General features: G+C 51.2%; 1 protein-coding gene across 10 annotated transcripts in view; it reads left to right on the top strand.

Moving 5' to 3' along the window:
- Nucleotides 1–18,466, top strand: part of FARS2 (phenylalanyl-tRNA synthetase 2, mitochondrial) — a 304,681-nt gene that overhangs the window by 10,056 nt on the left and 276,159 nt on the right. For 9 of the 10 annotated variants that reach the window (XM_061398944.1, XM_061398946.1, XM_061398943.1 and 6 more), the window contains exon 2: nt 3,956–4,042. Coding sequence is in view for 7 of the 10 variants with exons in the window: in XM_061398943.1 (XP_061254927.1) it covers nt 3,956–4,042 (87 nt within the window). In the remaining 3 variants the exon portion in view is untranslated. Of the gene's footprint in view, nt 1–3,955; nt 4,043–9,567; nt 9,722–18,466 lie in introns of all 10 variants that reach the window. The other variant, XM_061398945.1, reaches the window with a different exon arrangement.

Raw genomic sequence — 18,466 nt, 5'->3', positions numbered from 1 at the left:
AACATACAGTCACTGGACGGGGCATGTTTTTTAATTTTTACTTTAGTGGCTAGTACGCTAAATGTTGCTCTTTTCCAGTGGTGCAGTGGTAAGGAACCCACCTGCCAATGCAGGAGATGTAAGAGATGTGGGTTCAATCCCTGGCTCTGGAAGATCCCCTGGAGGGGGAAATGGCTACCCACCCCAGTATTCTTGCCTGGGGAATCCCATGGACAGAGGAGCCTGGAGGGCTACAGGCCATGGGATTGCAAAGAGTTGGACACGACCGAGAGTCTGAGCACTAATGAACCTCAAGAGGTTCCTGTCGCTGAGCCCCAACCCTAAATGTTAAATGCATTTGTCATCTCAGTTTATCCACTTTCTGGATTTGTCTTTATATTTGGGGTCTTCTAGGTGAGTTAGGCATTTGTGGTCAGGCATTTGTGTTTGGGATCCCTGGCTTAGCAGAGGGGCAGGGGGAGCAGGACTGGTGTGTCAGAAGGAGAAGACGGAGAGCAGAGGAGGGAGGGTGTGTGTGTGTGTGTGTGTGTGTGTGAAATAAAATTTCTCAGGAGTGTCTGACGTGTCAGACATCAAGCTCTGCACTTTCATGTTGGTTATATCCTCACAATAACCCTGGCCTGGTAAGTATTGCAATTATTTGTAGTTTCAAAGAAAAAGAAGGAAAGCAGGTGAGAAGATAACAAAAAAGAACTAAGAGTAAAGTAGTAATGATGAAAATAAGGATTGTTAGAAATGAACATTGCTCAATGTAACCATCCTGGTGTTTTTTTCCAGCCTTTTGGCGGAGGATGTTGAGTCTTAGGTAGTCAGAGAGGTTAAAGTTGGCTATTAAGTGGGATACACAGGGGCTAGTTAGGACTCTTCGCGACCTCATGGACTGCAGCCTACCAGGCTCCTCCGCCATGGTGGAGGAGCCTAGTAGGCTGCAGTCCGTGGGGTCAGTAAGAGTCGGACATGACTTCACTTTCACTTTCACTTTTCACTTTCATGCATTGGAGAAGGAAATGGCACCCCACTCCAGTGTTCTTGCCTGGAGAATCCCATGGACGGAGGAGCCTGGTAAACTGCAGTCCATGGGGTCTCGAAGAGTCGGACACGACTGAGCAACTTCACTTTCACTTTTCACTCTCATGCATTGGAGAAGGAAATGGCAACCCACTCCAGTGTTCTTGCCTGGAGAATCCCAGGGACGGTGGAGCCCGGTGGGCTGCCGTCTGTGGGGTCGCACAGAGTCGGACACGACTGAAGCGATGTAGCAGCAGCAGTAGTTAGGTCTCTATCTTTGTATATGCTTGAACGTTTTCATAATGAAGTGACTTTTAAATGACAAAGCAAAGTAAAATAGTCTTGATTATGATTAAAGGAGAAAGAATTTTTATGAATATCAGGGCAACTTTTTTTCTCTTCTTCACTATCAGACCTGTGCAATAGCATTAGCCTGTGAACCTATTTTTGAGGCAAAATTATTCACAAACAATTTAGGAAATAGACAAAATCATTTTTTTTTTTAATGTGGTCTCTCAGCTCTATGTGTGAAGACTGCAGAAATTAGGTGGTTTCTTCATCTTCATTTGATGGCAGTGGGTTTGTCCCAATACCAGAGCATCTGCCCTGGAAGGCAGCCCAGGGCTGGAGCTGCCCCACCGCACAAGGTGTACAGCTCTGGGGGCGGGGAGTCAGAGTCTAGTCACTGAGCATCTGTTTCTGCAGAACCCGAAGTGGGGCCTGAAGGGGGTGCTCCAGAGACAGGAAAGGAAGAGAAAAGCTTGTATTTGGAGGAGGAAACGGCAGCCCACTCCAGTGTTCTTGCCTGGAGAATCCCAGGGACAGAGGAGCCTGGTGGGCTGCCGTCTGTGGAGTTGGACACGACTGAAGCAGCAGCTCGTATTCATGGAGGACCGCCCTGTGCCCGGTGCTGTAAACGGTTCATGGATGGCCAGTCCTCACAGCACATCCGTCAGTTAGCGGCTAGTCGATCTTGTTCATTTTCTTTTGTAAATTATGATAAAATTTATAAGACAAAAATCACCATCTTAAACATTTTTAAACGTGCAATTCAGTGGCACTAAGTAAGTACAGTCACATTTTGGGTAAACCTTCACCACCATCCAACTCAGAACTTTTTCATTTCCCCAAACTGAATCTCAGTTCAGTTCGGTTCAGTTGCTCAGTCACGTCTGACTCTTTGCGACCCCATGGGCTGCAGAACGCCAGGCTTCCCTGTCCATCACCAATTCCGAAGTTTGCTCAAACTCATGTCCATCGAGTTGGTGATGCCATCCAACCATCTCATCCTATGTCACCCCCTTCTGCCCTCAATCTTTCCCAGCATCAGGGTCTTCATTGAGTCAGTTCTTCGCATCTAGTGGCCAAAGTATTGGAGTTTTAGCTTCAGCATCATTCCTTCCAATGAATATTCAGGACTGATTTCCTTTACGATAGACTGGTTGGATCTCCTTGCAGTCCAAGGGACTCTCAAGAGTCTTCTCCAACACCACAGTTCAAAAGCATCAATTCTTCAGCGCTCAGTTTTCTTTATAGTCCAACTCTCGCATCCATACATGACAACTGGAAAAACCATAGCCTTGACTAGACGGACCTTTGCTGGCAAAGTAATGTCTCTGCTTTTTAATATGCTGTCTAGGTTGGTCATAACTTTTCTTCCAAGGAGCAAGCGTCTTCTAATTTCATGGCTGCAGTCACCATCTGCAGTGATTTTGGAGCCCAGAAAAATAGTCTGTCACTGTTTCCTTTGTTTCCCCATCTATTTCCATGAAGTGATGGGACCAGATGCCATGATCTTAGTTTTTTGAATGTTGAGTTTTAAGCCAGCTTTTTCACTCTCCTCTTTCACTTTCATCAAGAGGCTTTTTGGTTCCTCTTCGCTTTCTGCCATAAGGGTGGTGTCATCTGCATATCTGAGGTTATTGATATTTCTCCTGGCAGTCTTGATTCCAGCTTGTGCTTCATCCAGCCCTGCATTTCTCATGATGTACTCCCATAGAAGTTAAATAATGGTGAGAGTATACAGCCTTGACGTACTCCTTTTCCAATTTGGAACCAGTTCGTTGTTCCATGTCTGGTTCTAACTGTTGCTTCTTGACCTGCATACAGATGGCTCAGGAGGCAGGTAAGGTGGTCTGGTATTCTCATCCCTTTAAGAATTTTCCAGTTTGTTGTGATCCACACAGCCAAAGGTTTTAGCATAGTCAGTGCAGCAGAAATAGATGTTTTTCTGGAATTCTCTTGCTTTTTCTATGATTCAACAGATGCTGGTGATTTGATCTCTGGTTCCTCTGCCTTTTCTAAATCCAGCTTGAGCATCTCGGTGTCCTCAGTTCACATACTGTTGAAGCCTTGCTTGAAGAATTTTGAGCATTACCTTCCCAGCATGTGAGATTAGTACAATTGTGCGGTAGTTTGAACAGTGTTTGGCATTGCCTTTCTTTGGGATTGGAACGAAGAGTGACCTTTTCCAGTCCTGTGGCCGCTGCTGAGTTTTCCAGATTTGCTGGCATATTACGTGTAGTACTCACCTCCGTCCTCACTGAACTCCTAATTCCCCAACCCTCCTCCGCAGCCCCTAGCAACCGCCGTTCTCTCTGTTTCTGTGCGTACTCATATACATGCAGTCAAGCAGTGTTTTGTCTTTTCATAACTGGCTTATTTCACTTGGCATAGTCATCTTCAAGGTTCATCCACGTCAGAGCGTGTCAGAGTCCCCTTCCTTTTTAAGAATGAGTAATACTTCACCGTGGGTGTGCACTGCATTCTGTCCATGGCTGTGTTGACGGACACTTGGGCTGCGGCCCCATTTTGGCTGTTGTGAACATACTGCTGTGATCACGGGTGTCCAAATATCTGTCCCTCTGTTTGCTCACAGCTCTTTGGGGCATTGTCCCAGATGTGGAATTGCTGGACCCTGTGGTAACTCTGTGTTTGATATTTTTAGGGACCACCAGACTGTTTGCCACAGCAGCTGCACCGCTGTCCATTCCCATCAGCTGTGCGCGAGGGTTCTGGTTTCTCCAGATCGGAGGTAGGTCCATTTCTTGCTCCAGGTCACGGGGGTGAGGGGGCGGGCGCGGGGAGGTTACGTGTGCTCACACCGCTCACATGCAGACCCGGATCTGAGCCTGATGGTCTGATGGTCTGCCCTTAGAACCTCTGACGCAAACACAAGTCGAGGTGCAGAGGCTCTGAGACGCGGTTCAGGGCATTGTGCATGGGTTCAAACCCAGGCCGTCTGCCGTCACAGCTCATGTTGTTAAACATCTTAGATTTAATATCTCTGTATGTTTTTTTCCCTGCCTTTCTAAATTTATGCTGTAAAATGTTCTCTTATTTAAACTATCTTTCAGGATGTATGCAGTATGTTTGATTTTATTTAAATTCTTGGGTCAAATTTTGCCTGTAAATGCTTTGAATAAATGCAAATTGATCCTGCCGAAGTTTTGTAGATATCTCTGCTCTTCCTACCCCTGCCAAAAGTTTGCTTTCCAATAAAACTAAATAGAACTATCTAAGCTGAATTCTGATCTGAAGCTGAATTTAAACGGGGGGAGGGGGACTTGGAATGGATCAGTGGTAAACAGTGAGGACTTTAAAAAAAAAACTCAGATAAAGTGAACTTTCCATCTTTATCAGTACAGGAGCAGCAGCTTGGAAGTGTACCTGTTTCTTTGATCCTGTGTGTGATTTGCTAAGGACATCCGCGTCGTCCCTCACACACTAGGTTGTGCGGGGCCCGGTGGTGTCCTGAAACAAGCTCGTTCCCTGGGGGATGCTGGCCCAGCGGGGGCCAAGGGCCAGCTCCCGACGCGGCCTGGGCTCACAGCCCCCCACGGTGCTGCCGGGGAGGTGCCCCCTGGAAACGCCGACCGAGGGATTTTGCACCCCACTCTTCCAGGCAGGTCCTCTGGGTGGGTAACGTCTCCTGTGCTGCGTTTGAATGGTGCATGTGTTGTGGGGAGCTGTGTGTGCGTGGCCACGAGCCCCTCCCAGGCCGGGTGTGAGTGGTTGGTCCATCATCGTAGCTGGTGGAAGTGGCCCACAGTCACACTCAAACCAACTGTGCTCTGGACGGTGTCTGCAGAATCGTCCCGAATCTGGCGGCTCCCAGCCGTGGCCTGCACCGCAGTCCGCCTCCAGTGATCCTCCGGTAGCTGGCCGGCGTGCGTGCTGGTCATGGGGGCTTTTAAAGAGCATCACAGGTGGTTCCCAATGGTGCGGCCCAGGTGTGGAGGTGTTGCTGTCCTTTCTCATGAGCACCTCATTCTTTGGGCTCTAATTAAGATTTTTCTCATCTCAAAAGCTACAGAACTGTCTTCTCCGGCGTCCTTGTTAGCAGGGCTCCCTCTCACCCGTGGGACTCTCTTCTGTGTTGAAAGGTGGTGTTCACTCCTCACGGAAGCCGTCTCTCTGTTCCTGACTTGGCGCCGGTGGCCGTAGGCGCTCGTCTCGCTCCCTCTGCGGAGCCTGGAGTTCGGGAATGCAGAGGAAGGGCAGGGATGTGCTGGCCCAGATTTCTCTGCCGGCTCCAGGTCACTGCATCCGAGGGCAGTTTCACCCCCCGAGCCGAAGGCTCTGGTGGGCTTCGTAGGCGCCCGTGTGGCCGCACCGCGGTGCCTGTTCTCTGCCTGAGCAGAGGTGACAGGTGGTTTCTCCCCCAAGCTGAAGGCTCTGGTGGGCTTCATAGGCGCCTGTGTGGCCGCACGGCGGTGCCCGTTCTCTGCCTCAGCAGAGGTGACAGGTGGTTTCTCCCGCTCCCACTGTTATGATGATGCATGTCTGGGCGCAGTCATTCCTCTTTGCTCCAGATGTGAAAATTGGAGCTTGCTTCCTTTCAATAAATGATCGAAGAGCCCCGTGTGACCCCCTATAAATCCGGTGAACAGATAACTAGGCTGGCAGTGCACATGGCGTACCTGGGGAGTCCTTGGCCTCGTGGTGCTCGTAATGCAGGGGATCGACTGGGCTTAGCAGATGGGCGCCGCTCGTATTTCCCTCGTCGCTGACAGGTGCGCGAGGGCTGCGGGGGGCTCTCCTGGGCCGCGCTGCGCAGCCCCGCCCCCGGGACGCCGAGTGCCCCGGCCCTCCCCCTGCGGAAGGGGACAGCCAGGCTCACTGACGTGGGCTTGTTCCCTTGTCCTCACGGTCAAGGCCTGCGTTCATTATTAGAAAGATTATCTTTGAACGACGGAAGCATCAGAGATAGATCACGGAAAGCCAAGAAGTAGGAGAAAACCCCCCTTTGCTGTCCTAAAGCAGTAGTATCGGTCTTCCTCCCGTGATTTTACACCGCTCTGCCTGTTGTTTCGCAGCTGCCTTTCCTCCTCCTGCTCTGCAGGCTTCGCCGTCGCCTTTTAGTGGTCGCATGCTACTCTGTTGTGGTTCCGTGCCACTGAGTCCTCGACTCTGTAGTTGACAAGTACCTTGCTCCCAACTCCTTGTGGCTGTTAATAACACCACAAGGCACATCTTTGTGCACGTAGCTATTTCCATATTTTCAATTAGTTTCTTATGATAGAGTCCCTAGTGGTATTATTAGGTCAGAGAATAGAACAGTTTTATGGCTTCTAAAACATGCTGCCAGATTGCTTTCCAGAGGAGTGGAACCAGTTTACAGTGCCATCACAGAGTCGTTTGTTTCCCAGACGGCCAGCCAGGATTAGGCATGCAGCCTCTCACGGCCAGAGAGGAGGGGTGTGGGGATGCGTGTGTGCGCATTTGTGCTCGTGTGTGCGTGTGCTTGTGTGTGTGTGTAAATCCTTCTGGTTTGTATGTGCACTGATTTAAGCCTCAGTGCCGTTATGCATTGTTCTTAGTAGGAACATGCTCGGTATCCAGTTCCCGTATAAGTTTTGTAGTTCAGAGTTTAATACAGAGCGTGGTAGACATGGAGTTGGACTCCCCGGTGGCTCAGCGGTAAAGAATCTGCCTGTAGTGCAGGGTTCGCAGGAGACTCAGGTTCAGTCCCTGGGTCAGAAAGATCCCCTGGAGGAGGGCACAGCAACTCACTCCAGTATTCTCGCCTGGAGGATCCCTTGGTCAGAGGAGCCTGGTGGGCTACAGTCTAGGGGGTCGCAAAGAGTTGTACACGACTGACGCAACTTAGCATGTGTGCACACACAGACATGGAGTTAAGCAAGTGTATATACATTTTCTATTTCCCTGGAATTTGAAATTTTAAAAAAGCTGGCAAAGGAATTGGCAAGCGCATTTAGCCATCGTGACGAGGTTCCGATTGGCCCCTGACGGCTGGGTAAAGGCGGACTCCGAGGCGCCTCGGGAATCGGGAGGAGCCCTGGCAGCGCCCGAGCACGCGCGCAGGAGCAAAGCCGACCTGCTGCAGGGTTCACTGCCGGACAGCCTTAAGGGCGCTTCAGGGGAGGGCTGAGCTGAGGATTTGGGGTTCCATCTAGGCTTTGTGGGAAAGGTCCTGTGATTCGTTAGCAGTTTATTCTAGGTCTATGTCATTGCAATTTTCTTCAATTCTTCACGTTTCCCATTGGATCGTAAGCATTTAGTGCCTTTAACTAGAGGCTGGACCTTTTGAAGTTGTCTTTCTGTCTCTTCCCTGAAGGGTTGTGCGTTATGCGTGCAGGCCGATGGTTTTGTGCCTTCTGATTGAATGGTGAATGAATGAGTGAACGGATGAGTGAGGGACGTTAGTACTCCATCTGCATGGTTCCAGGAGAGGTTCTGAAGCCCGGCAGGCAGGCTGTGGGTCCGGGGTGTAGAGCCTGCAGCGAGTGCTCTCCGGGGTATGGGAACTTGATTTTGAGCTGAGAAATTTAGGAGAGGCAATGCTGGAAAAGACCGTAGAGGCGTGTGCGCACGCTTCCAGGGCCTCCTCGTTGGACGGGTGGGGACGCTGAGCCGGGAAGGCCACGTGTCCTGCCCAGGGGCATCCTGGGTAGACGGCAGCTGGGCGCTCCGAGCTGCCTCCCAGCTCCCAGTGCAGTGCCCTTTACTGTGCTGTCTCAGGGAACTTGGGGAGCTTGTTTTGCCATGTCTACCCCCACCGTGCCTTCACCTGATGTGTATTTGGGGTGCTCTTTGCTGTGGACCCACATTTCCCCTCCCTTGTGGCTGTGCAGATATGTGTGTGAGGCTTGTAACCTTGACGCAGCAGTCAGACTGGGCTCCAGAGCGGTACAGGCTGAGAAATTTGTCCTGAGAGCCGAGAGAGAGAGCGGGATCAAAACTCAGTTTGGGACCAAATTAGAGCTTCGTGGTGTCTCTGAGTTTGAATATGAGCTCTTTTTTCTTTTGTAAGGGAAGCCTGGTCTGTGTTAGTTGTGGTACATGATTTTAATGTGCATTTGCCACAGCTGCGATCCTTGCAAAAGTCTCATCACGGTCCACATGCGCCGAGCAGAGACCGAAGGTCGTCAGGGAGCAGTGACCCCGGAGCCTGAGAGCAGAAGCCCCGTGGAGGGTGCTCTGCTGCCCCTCCAGCCCTCACTCCCCGTCACTGACATGCTGAGGCTCAGGCTTTACTGGGAGGAAGCCCCCGAGGTGTCAGATGAGACGCAAGGACACAGCGCAGGAGTGCCGTCAGCTGCAGGCTCCCGAAGCAGCCCCATGGGGGCTGCCCGGGGGCTCGAGCGGCGCGCCGAGGGGCTCGGCCTCGGCGGCCCCAGGCCCCCTGAAAGGGGCGACGCTCACCCGGCGGGCTCGGGGTGGTCCTGCTCCTGGGACTTGGGTTTGGGATTGGTGGGTGTTTACATTTCAGGAGAGCTTCTCGTCGGTGCCTGTAACTTTGGCGCCCTGGGTGTGACTGCCGAGCTCTGCGGCGCTGGCTCAGTGTGTCCACCCCTTCCTCACCGGGAGAGCACGGGGTCCTCTGGGCAGACCCCCCGCGGCCCTGTGCTCAGGGCGGTTTGTGTCCACAGCCCTGGGGACCAGCACCACCCTTCCAGGCTGGAGCTGCTGACCTGGGTACTCAGCTCAGAGTAGAAAGGAGAGAGGGGCTGACCTGCCCAGGGCGTTTTGCTGTGACGTGCGGAGGTCAGCACCTCTTTACTCTGTCTGAACCAGATTAGTTGTTTCTATGATAGAAACTTGAAACTTTGACAATAAGGAGAAACTGAAAGGAGAGAAAACTTATTCAAAGTTCCTTCCATCTGAATGCCAACCACTCATAATATTAAAAAGTTTCCTTTCATTCTTTTCTGCTGTGTAATTTGTATGTGGCTCTTATTAGACTGTTTATGAAAGTTTTACCTTTTTCTTTTATGTATCACATATGTTTTTCCTTGTTACTGTATAATTTCCTTTACAGAAATTTAATCTTTCATTGATTGGCCCAGACTGAGATGTATGCTTGTTCTGTTAACGTGGGGACCAGAGAGAGGCTCGTGCTTCTCCCCCAGTGAGATAGCGCTGGCTGACCCCAAGCGTTACTGTTTTTAACACAGCAGGGTTTTCTGTATTTGAGACTAGAGTGCTTTCTTTCCCTTTTAACTTCTGTGTATTAAAACATGTGCACATGTATGCAACCCTGATAAACATTACCAAGGGAAAAAATAACTTATACAGAGTTTTCTTTATCCGTAGGTTGTTGTGTTAAACTCAGAGCCACCAATTTCTATGCCATCCTCTTTAGATTCGGGAAACTCTGTAAGATTGAGACTTTGTCAGCTTTGGACCGTGGTGGCTTAGCCAGCTAAGAAGAAGACCGTGAGCCTCTTTCTCAGGCTGGGTGCGGAGGGTGAGTGAGAACCTAGAGTCTGTTGGTGATGGGGACACGGGGCTTGGGTCCCACTGGCAGGAACAGGAGGCCAGCGCCCACCGCAGACTGCGTGCTCCTGTCAGTGTGGTGCATTTTTAATCCGTGTTGATGTGATCTCTTCAATGTGGCTTCCTGCGATTTACCCACTGTGGATTTGTTTGGGGGCGCAAGTTAGTAGAAATAACTTTGCTTGCATTATTGGCTCTAGTGAATGTTTTTGGGTTTTATGCATTATACATACATATTCACCCACAAACCAAATTTCGGCATGTAAAGCTCTTTGACTGCCAATGAACACTTACACGTGTACAGAGTCTAAGGCCTGTAGGTAATTTAGACACGAGCAGACAACTGGGGATCGCCTTCCGGAAGCGGTTCAGGTTGTGAGTGGCGCGGCGTCCTGCCAGAGGTGCCTTTCGAGTTGAAGCGCAGCAGTTTCACTCATAGTGTCCGTCTGCCCAGAAGTTAAAGTATGACGATGCCGAGAAGCGTGTCTTCTGGGCTTTGCTTCCTGTTAATCTGTAGTGAGTCTCACAGCTTTTCTCTGTGGAGTGTTTGTGTGCGTTTTAGGGGCCTTCTCCCTCACACTTCGTAGCAGCTCTGGGAAGCAGCAGATGGGAGATGTCTTTATCACCTGAAGACTTAACTGTTTGATGTCTGAGGACAATGCTGCCAGCTTAGAAAAGACATTAGCAGTGGTGCAGAATATTAGAGTGACCCCGCAGGGAGAGCCAAGGGAAATCGGAGCTTAAAGACTGGGCCCATGCCTGCAGCCGCTGGGGATGTGCTCACTGAGGAGGGTTTTGAAAAATTGGGTTATTCCCTGGATGGGGTCAGAAGTGAGGGGCTCCTTCTTCCTGTTCCCTGTTCTTGGCTGTTACTTCCTAAAGAGCTGTCATTCAAGATTTTCAAGAGCACAGTGCCCATGGTTGATTTATCAGTTTTAAAGGGGTCCAGCCTGGACTGCAGCAAGGAGATCAAACCAGTCCATCAACCCTGTATATTCATCAGAAGGACTGATGCTGAAGCTCCAATACTTTGGCCACCTGATGCAAGGAGACTCACTGGAAAAGACCCTGATACTGGTGAAGATTGAGGGCAGGAGCAGAAGGGGACAACAGAGGATGAGGTGGTTGGAGGGCATCACCGATGCGATGGACTTGAGTTTGAACAAACTCTGGGAGTTAGTGAAGAACAAGGAAACGGCATGCTGCGGTCCATGGGGTCATAGCGTCGGACGTGACTTAGCAACTGAGCAACAGCAGGCCTGGACCTGAATGAGAAATCGGGTGCCCAGTGTGTTGCAAGTGCTGTGAGTGCTGCGGGCCAGTGTTGGGCAGTGACGTCTGTCCTTGTTGGCCCTGCTCCCGTGGCCCTGGGTTAGTGGGGGAACTGAAGCTCCAGAGCAGACCCAGCATGGGACTCCTGTGTTGTAACGGGGGAGCTGCAAGCTGCCAGAGAGCTCAGAAGCTGGCCTCTAACCCCGATCTGAGGGTTCTGGGGTTGGGGTGGGGAGTGTGAGTGTGTGTGTGTGTTGGGAGGGTGGTGGTGCCTGCAGAGTGACTGTCACTGCCAGGCTTGTGACTCCATGGGTGTGGGGTATGCTGGGGCGTTGGGAGTTGTCAGGCTTCCCAGATCTCAGTGTGTAGCAAAACTTGGGCACCTCCAAGCCTTATAATGATACGTGGCATATGGATTTTATCCACAGAATGTTTTTGGTATTAAGGAGCCACTGAAAGACAACCTAGACAGCATATTAAAAAGCAGAGACATTACTTCGCCAGCAAAGGTCCGTCTCGTCAAGGCTATGGTTTTTCCAGTAGTCACATGTGGATGTGAGAGTTGGACTATACAGAAAGCTGAGCGCTGAAGAATTGATGCTTTTGAACTGTGGTGTTGGAGAAGACTCTTGAGAGTCCCTTGGACTGCAAGGAGATCTAACCAGTCCATCCTAAAGGAGATCAGTCCTGAATGTTCATTGGAAGGACTGATGTTGAACCTGAAATTCCGATACTTTGGCCACCTGATGCAAAGAGCTGACTCATTGGAAAAGACCCTGATGCTGGGAAAGACTGAAGACAGGAGGAGAAGGGGACGACAGAGGATGAGATTGTTGGATGGCATCACCAACTCAATGGACATGAGTTTGAGTGGACTCCGGGAGTCGGTGATGGACAGGGAGGCTTGGCGTGCTGTGGTCCATGGGATCGCAAAGAGTGGGACACGACTGAGTGACTGAACTGAACTGAACTGAAGGACGTTAACCAGTGGAGTGGTTAAAGTTAGTTCACATGGCTCGGATTTCAAGAACAATCTTTTGGGATAAGGAATAGCCCACCTGGATATTATTTAATCAACTAATATTGAGGGTCTCGGGCGGTGTTATTAAGGGTTAAGACCCCTCCCTGCCACGGAACGCTGGACGCTCTCACCTTTACTTAGGTGCCGCCTGACCTTTGCCCTTTGCTGTACCTTTTGTGTAAAGCTGTCCTGTGTCTTTCCTTGCGCGCAGAGCCTGCAGAGCTGCCCGTGGAGTCTAACCCTGTGTGTGACGTCTTGGTCTGGGGCCATAAATACGGTTCTAAAGTCATAAGTTATCTGTAATGAAATTCACTATAGATTTACCTGGGTAAATAAATGAATTTTGAAGCCAAAATCATAGAGGGAAGTGGTAAATTCACTTGAGTAAGAAAAAGGAACAAAGAGAAATGGTCATAATACAGTCTGGAAAGGAGAACCCACATCTGAAAAATAGTGAGATCTGCACATGAAGAATTTGCAGTGAAGGAATGCCTCTCCCCCGTCTTTCAAGGGAAGAATGACATAAGCAGCCAGAAAACACATTTCCCAAAGCACCACGGTATGTCGGCGTTAACACAATAGTATGGATTTTGAAATGGAGCTGTTATTTTGAAGTGAATTTGTTTGCCTGATTTCTGAGGAGGAGACTGGTTTTCAGAGAATCGGGGAACGGCGGGCAGCAGAATCCCCGACACTGTCGTGATGGGCTGGTTGTGTATGTATGTTCAGAGGTGGGTGACCACAAAAAACTGCCAGACAGGAGCCTGCTTCATTTACAGGAGGTCGTTTCCCTCCTGCCGCCTCACGTGGCGCCAGCAGTGAGTCCCGGGAGACAGGAGGCATTGTGTGCTGCTGAGGCTCAGCCGGTCGTCCTGCGAGGCCTCCCCACAGGAAGCGATGCCGGCGGCTCTCCAGAGCTCCGCTGGCCGCCGCAGCTGCCTGACGGAGCCGTGTCTCTGTTGGCTGACACCTGCTCTTAGACATTATTTGTAGAGAAAAGATCACTCGTGGAAGCAGCCAGAGAGATTGTCAGAGGTCAGACGTGCTGCTCCCAGGTTCATCGAGGGCGAGGGGCTCGACGGATCAGCTGCGTCTCTGAAGCGGGGTCTGTGCTGAGAGTGGTTTTCCTGTGAGTAAATAGTACGTTCAGATAACAGGTCATAAGCGACACGCCGGAAACATGCGTAGATTCTTGAAGGTTTGAACGCTGTAAGCGAGACTTTAAAGCCACCGAAACAACTCAGTAAGGGACCAAAAGACTGACAGGGAGACGTGAAGAGCTCGGGGGGCCCAGTCCTGTCCTCCCAGTGAGAAGCCAAGCTCGCCAGGCGGACAGTCGGCACTTTCGTTGGTTTTCTCCTCCTCTGCTATTTTTTTTCTTATTCTTCTTAAAAATTTTTTTCTTCATTCTTTTCCTGTTAAATGAACGGTCCACAGAGCTTCTCCAGCCTCCAGGGCCTGAGGCCTTGAATCACCCCAGTATCCCCAAGCTGTTTGACGTGACTGGCACCCGGGAGACACTCCTCCTGGTCGTGGGGCGATGGTCGCCCCGCCGCTGGACCACGGCCGCTGAGGAGGAGGCCCGGGCAGATCCCGCCAGCTGGTGTCTGCCGGGCAGGCCTGGTGTGCGGCCACCAGGGGGCAGCATCCTCGGGCCCGGAGCGGGGCCTCCTGCTCTCAGAAGTCGGCCTCAGCAGCGGCGCCGGCCGACTGTGGCCTCGGCAGTGGCGCCGGCCGACTGTGACCTCGGCAGCATTCTCCCTCAGCGGCTGGCCGGGCGCCTTCGTTCCTCTTTCCTTCCAGCTGTGTTCTCTGTTCCACCACACATAACCGCGTTGTCCGTTTTCCTCGCGATGCTCTGTTGATTTTACAGTATTTCTAATCGCTGACGGCAACCCAATCGGATCAGAGACCTAAGACTTACATTATGGGAAAGGATCTTAGCGATTCCCCTTGTTTACATACTCACAGAGGTTATGTTACTTGCCCAAGGCCACAGCTAGTTGGTCAGAGAACTGGGTTTCAAAGGGCTGCATGAGCAGATATTGAGCGGAATAGCCGACTCTTTTTTCCTTTGTGTTCATAGAGAGTGGAAACCTGCCTGATCACTTCCAGACCCTGGACCCAGGTGAGAGGCTTGTTAGAGGAAATCATGAGGGACCCCTAGGAGGGACTGGAACCTTACGTGGAGACACCTCCCTCCCTAACCACAAGGGCCGGCAGCAGTGCTGTGCACGGGCTGCGTGTGGGAATGGCCCAGGACTCACTGATGGCCTGAGCCTGACCAAGCGATGACCACCTGGGCTCCTGGGCCACAGGACAGCCCCGCTGGAGGGCCGCATCGTCCACGGGAAGCCCCCGCCCTCAGCCCACCCACCCACGGCTGCATCCTTCCCCGGCCCGTGAGCTTGTGCCCTAAACCTCGGGCTCCGCAGCCTCCCAGGCTCAGGTTGTGCCTCTGGTTGGAGACCCTGTGTCTCTCAACAGTTCAGCCGTGGGAGAGATGAGACCACCAGCCACGGTGGGCAGCACTCTTCAGAGCTCCTTGTGAGTCAGCTTGTCTGCAGGCCCCCGAGTCCTCTGCACACGCGGGACAGGGTCCTGATCCCAAACTCCAGCCCCAGCACCTGGAGGGAAATGGAGCTGTCCAGAGTGCTGGAATCGCTGAGCCTGGACGGAGCCCTGTCCAGCCCGAGGGGCTGTGCCCTACAGGCCCGGAGCACACAAGGGCTAGAGCCCCAGCTTCAGGAGGAGCCTGATCCGGGCCCAACAGGAGGGCGGTGGCTCCCCTGCCCTCCTCACGAGCTGGAGCGCAGACGGGGAGCGAGGCCTTCGGGCTGAACACCTGCTGTCTGCTGCAAACCCACCTTAAACTGGACCAGCCCCTCCCCTGGGCCAGTCCTCTATTCATGTGCAAGTTCATTTATCCAAGTCGTTAGTATTTTGACTCCTGATGGAATGTTAGGATCTGGGTATGGAAACATGGGTAAGAAGTATTTGTTAAACAACATATTTGTGGGGCAGCTACCGTGTGCTTGAATGGCGCAAGAGCTGGAAAGGTGAATAGAGTATGCCCCTTGTCCTTCAGGGGCAGTAACTGGTTGGAGAGTCATTCACACGTATTTATTATGTGCCCAGAACCCAGCAAGTCATAAAGAAGCATCTCTTTATTGTTAATCAGTGTATGGTGCGGACAGGTATAGATGCTGAGCCCTGAACCCAGCCTGGGGAGGGGGGAGGTTGCGGGGCGGAGAAGGGTGAGGATTGAGTGGGCCAGGGGGTGGAGGGGAAGGCAGGGAAGGAGGGGCAGAGACCCTCAGTGCCCCCTGCCCTGACAGAGCAGAGGGTACCTGGCGGGAGGGCTTGGAGCCCAGAGCCCAGAGCCCTGCACATGGTGGAAGCAGCCCTGTGTCCACCAGAAGGGCAGAGTGGCTGGGGGAAGCTCGAGGGCAGCGGAGGCCGATGGCTCACTCCGCCTGCCTCCCTGGGCTGCCCAGAAGGTACACTCGAGCTGGGAAGGTTTCAGATGCACCAACTCCGTGCTTTCCAGATGTTCTGTAGGACTCAAGAAAGGCGCTTGGATGTTAATAGATAGGTCCCAGGGTCCAGCTGGTGCAGAAAATGCCTGAGATTAGAGTCCATTCTGTCCCTTGGTCTGTGCCTGGCTCAGCAAATGCTGATTCACCAAACGCTTGCTTTTCTAGCTCCATGTCCATTGCCTTTCTCCCCTTTGACATCCTAAACCACTGGCCCTAACATCCTCCTTTGTCTTTAGCTCAAAGTGGCATTTCAGGGGCGGGCTTTGGCCATTTTGTTCAGTTACTCAGTTTTCTTGGGTCTCTCGCGTGTTCCATGCGTGTTCTCAAAAGAGAAACTTTTGATTCTCTTTGTTTTTCCCCCTATTAATCTGTTTCATGTCAATTTAATTCCTAGACCAGCCAGAAGAATCTAGAAGAGTAGAGGAAATTCACATCGTAAGATGTGAAAATTCTGGAACCTTTCCCTCCAATCTGTAATATTATCCCTCTGAAGAAAGGTTTGTGTGTGTGTGTGTTTTCCCTTTTAAGTTCTATTATTTTAAAGCCCCACTGGGTCCCTGGAGCTGATATAGTTCTGGTGGACAGGACGGTGTTGCACTCAGCCTATCTTCATACCATCTTGGAATTGCCCTGCTCTGCCCACGAGGGATACCAGGGTTTAGCCCTACAAAGATGGGGCTGCTTTTCCATTTTGATTTCAGAGATGCTCAAAAAACTTCCTCCTGCTTCCCTTATGCTCCAGATTATACAGGTAGCAAGTTACACTTACAAGTCATATACTTTTTACTGTGAGTCTCTGTTTTGAATATTTAGGGTGGAAAGCTGCTCTCCTCTGGATTCCTTCCAGGATTTTTGCTGGCTCCCTGGGAGGATGGCACGGAATGCCGGTTTGGTGGTGGGCTCATTACTGCCGAGCCTTAGGGAGGAGCTGGCGGGAAGCTGGCCTCTCCGAGGACTTTCGCCACCTGCCCCCGGTCCTGCAGTGACAGCAGGTCCTGCTCTTGAGGGCTGAGAATCTGTTCAGAAAAGAGTGAGGACAGTGCGTGTGCACTTTACCTGCTTGAAACTCATAGGCCGTTTACCTCGGATGTAGTCTCTCTACCGATTAATTTATAATCCATTCCACCCTTCTCGTCCCTTACCTGTCAGTCACCACTCTTTTCAGGGATGACTGCAAGGAAGGAGAGACTGTGGCTTTCCATCAGTGCGCGTGTCGCCGTTCTACTCTGCTGTTACGTGCAAAGGTGGCCCACCCACCTCTCCACCGCCTTTTCTTCCCTTTCTCAGCTCTTCTGTTTCTTGTTTTTCGAACATGTTAGTGAAAGGCCATTTGTATAATTTTGGTGAAATGAATTTCCATTTGCCAACGTATGAAGAGCACACGTTCCGGGAGCCAGATCATAGGTGCCTGATTGACTGTGTACAGAGAGTTTTGGAGAAAACATGGCTGTTGGCCCTAACACTTGGATGAAGCGAAGGCTGGAATGCAGCCTTCCCCTGCCTTTCCGGGCTTGGCTGACGGCCCCAGAGTGCTGGGAAGATGTGTGCTGAGGCTACGGGCTCAGTGGAAGGAGCATCGATAGGCTGTCCACCTGGAACACATCAGGAGTCCCCTTGTTCCTTCCCTGCCTCCTTAGACAGCCCTGTTGAGAGACGAGCCATCCTGCTGCAGGAAGGCGTGTCAGCAGCGCTTCAAACACCTGAGTCCTTGTCTTCGCTGCAGCTCACGGGCGCAGAGCTGAGAAACTGGTGCATTTATCAAAAACGGCTTCCACGTCTCATGACATTCATTTTTAGTTTTGCTAATAAAGAATGTTTCTGTGTGGCTTGGCTGCTTCATAGATTAGTAACATATCAAGTCCTTTGGGACCTCTCATCCCCCCGAAAGCTGGGAGCTCTGGGGGTGTTTTAAATTTTCCCCTCTGTCCCAGGGGAGAGGAATTGCTGACATACTGTGGGCCAGAGCCCCTAAAACAAACCTATTTCCGCCTTTTATACCAAAGCTAGGGGAGTTGCTGGCGTGACGCATTGTTGATTTCGCTTCCTGATGCTGAGTACACCTGATGGGTCTGCCGTCCGGCAGCGGGCGGGGACTCGCGGGGACTGGTGTGAGCCCAGCTGCTCTTCCTGCCCCTGGGCCGGGGCCAAGTTGAGCAGTGTCCACCCTGCAAACACGAGGATCACTTCGTTGCTGAAGATCAGGGGCCACAAGCATTTCTGGTGGTCTGTCGTGGGACACATTACCTTCCTACAGCTCAGACAACAGATTCTAAAAGAGCCGTGTCAGGTAGAACTATTTTGCGCACATTTCCAGGTTAGAAGTAAAAAGAACAAATGTCCAGTTGTTTACAAAGGTGCCTATCACGACTTATGCTTTTTGATAAAATATTCCAAATAATCCACAATATTTTTCTTACTAAACACTATGAGAAAGATGAAAGGCAGATGACCAGATATTTCTAATATATGCAGTATACATATTGGATGAGTTCCTTTAACACGGTCATCACTGTGGTAGTAAAATGTCAAGAATTTCAAGTTCAAGGGAAGAAGTCCGAAGTTTAATAAAAAAATGTGAAGCCGTTATAAACATCACTAGTAATCAGTGAAATGAATATAAAAGCGTGCATTTCTAAGCATCAGATTGGCAGAGGTGAGACAACAGCACTCGGCCTTGGGGGGACTGGAAATGTGATTCTCGGGTGAGACAACAGCACTCGGCCCCGGGGGGACTGGAAATGTGACTTCTCGGGCACACCTGGTGAGTGTTGGCCGCTTGCCAGTGTATTGTGACGACTCAGGAGATGTGCATGCTTTCTCGATGTGAGTTACCGTCATCCACGATTGCTCAGTGCGGCTCCATTATTTCTTGTGACCATCAGTG

The sequence above is a fragment of the Bos javanicus genome, chromosome 23 (genome assembly GCF_032452875.1).
Source record: "Bos javanicus breed banteng chromosome 23, ARS-OSU_banteng_1.0, whole genome shotgun sequence".
NCBI classification, from domain to species: domain Eukaryota; kingdom Metazoa; phylum Chordata; class Mammalia; order Artiodactyla; family Bovidae; genus Bos; species Bos javanicus.
Note: the sequence above shows the minus strand (reverse complement) of the source record. Positions and strands in the feature narration are given on the sequence as shown.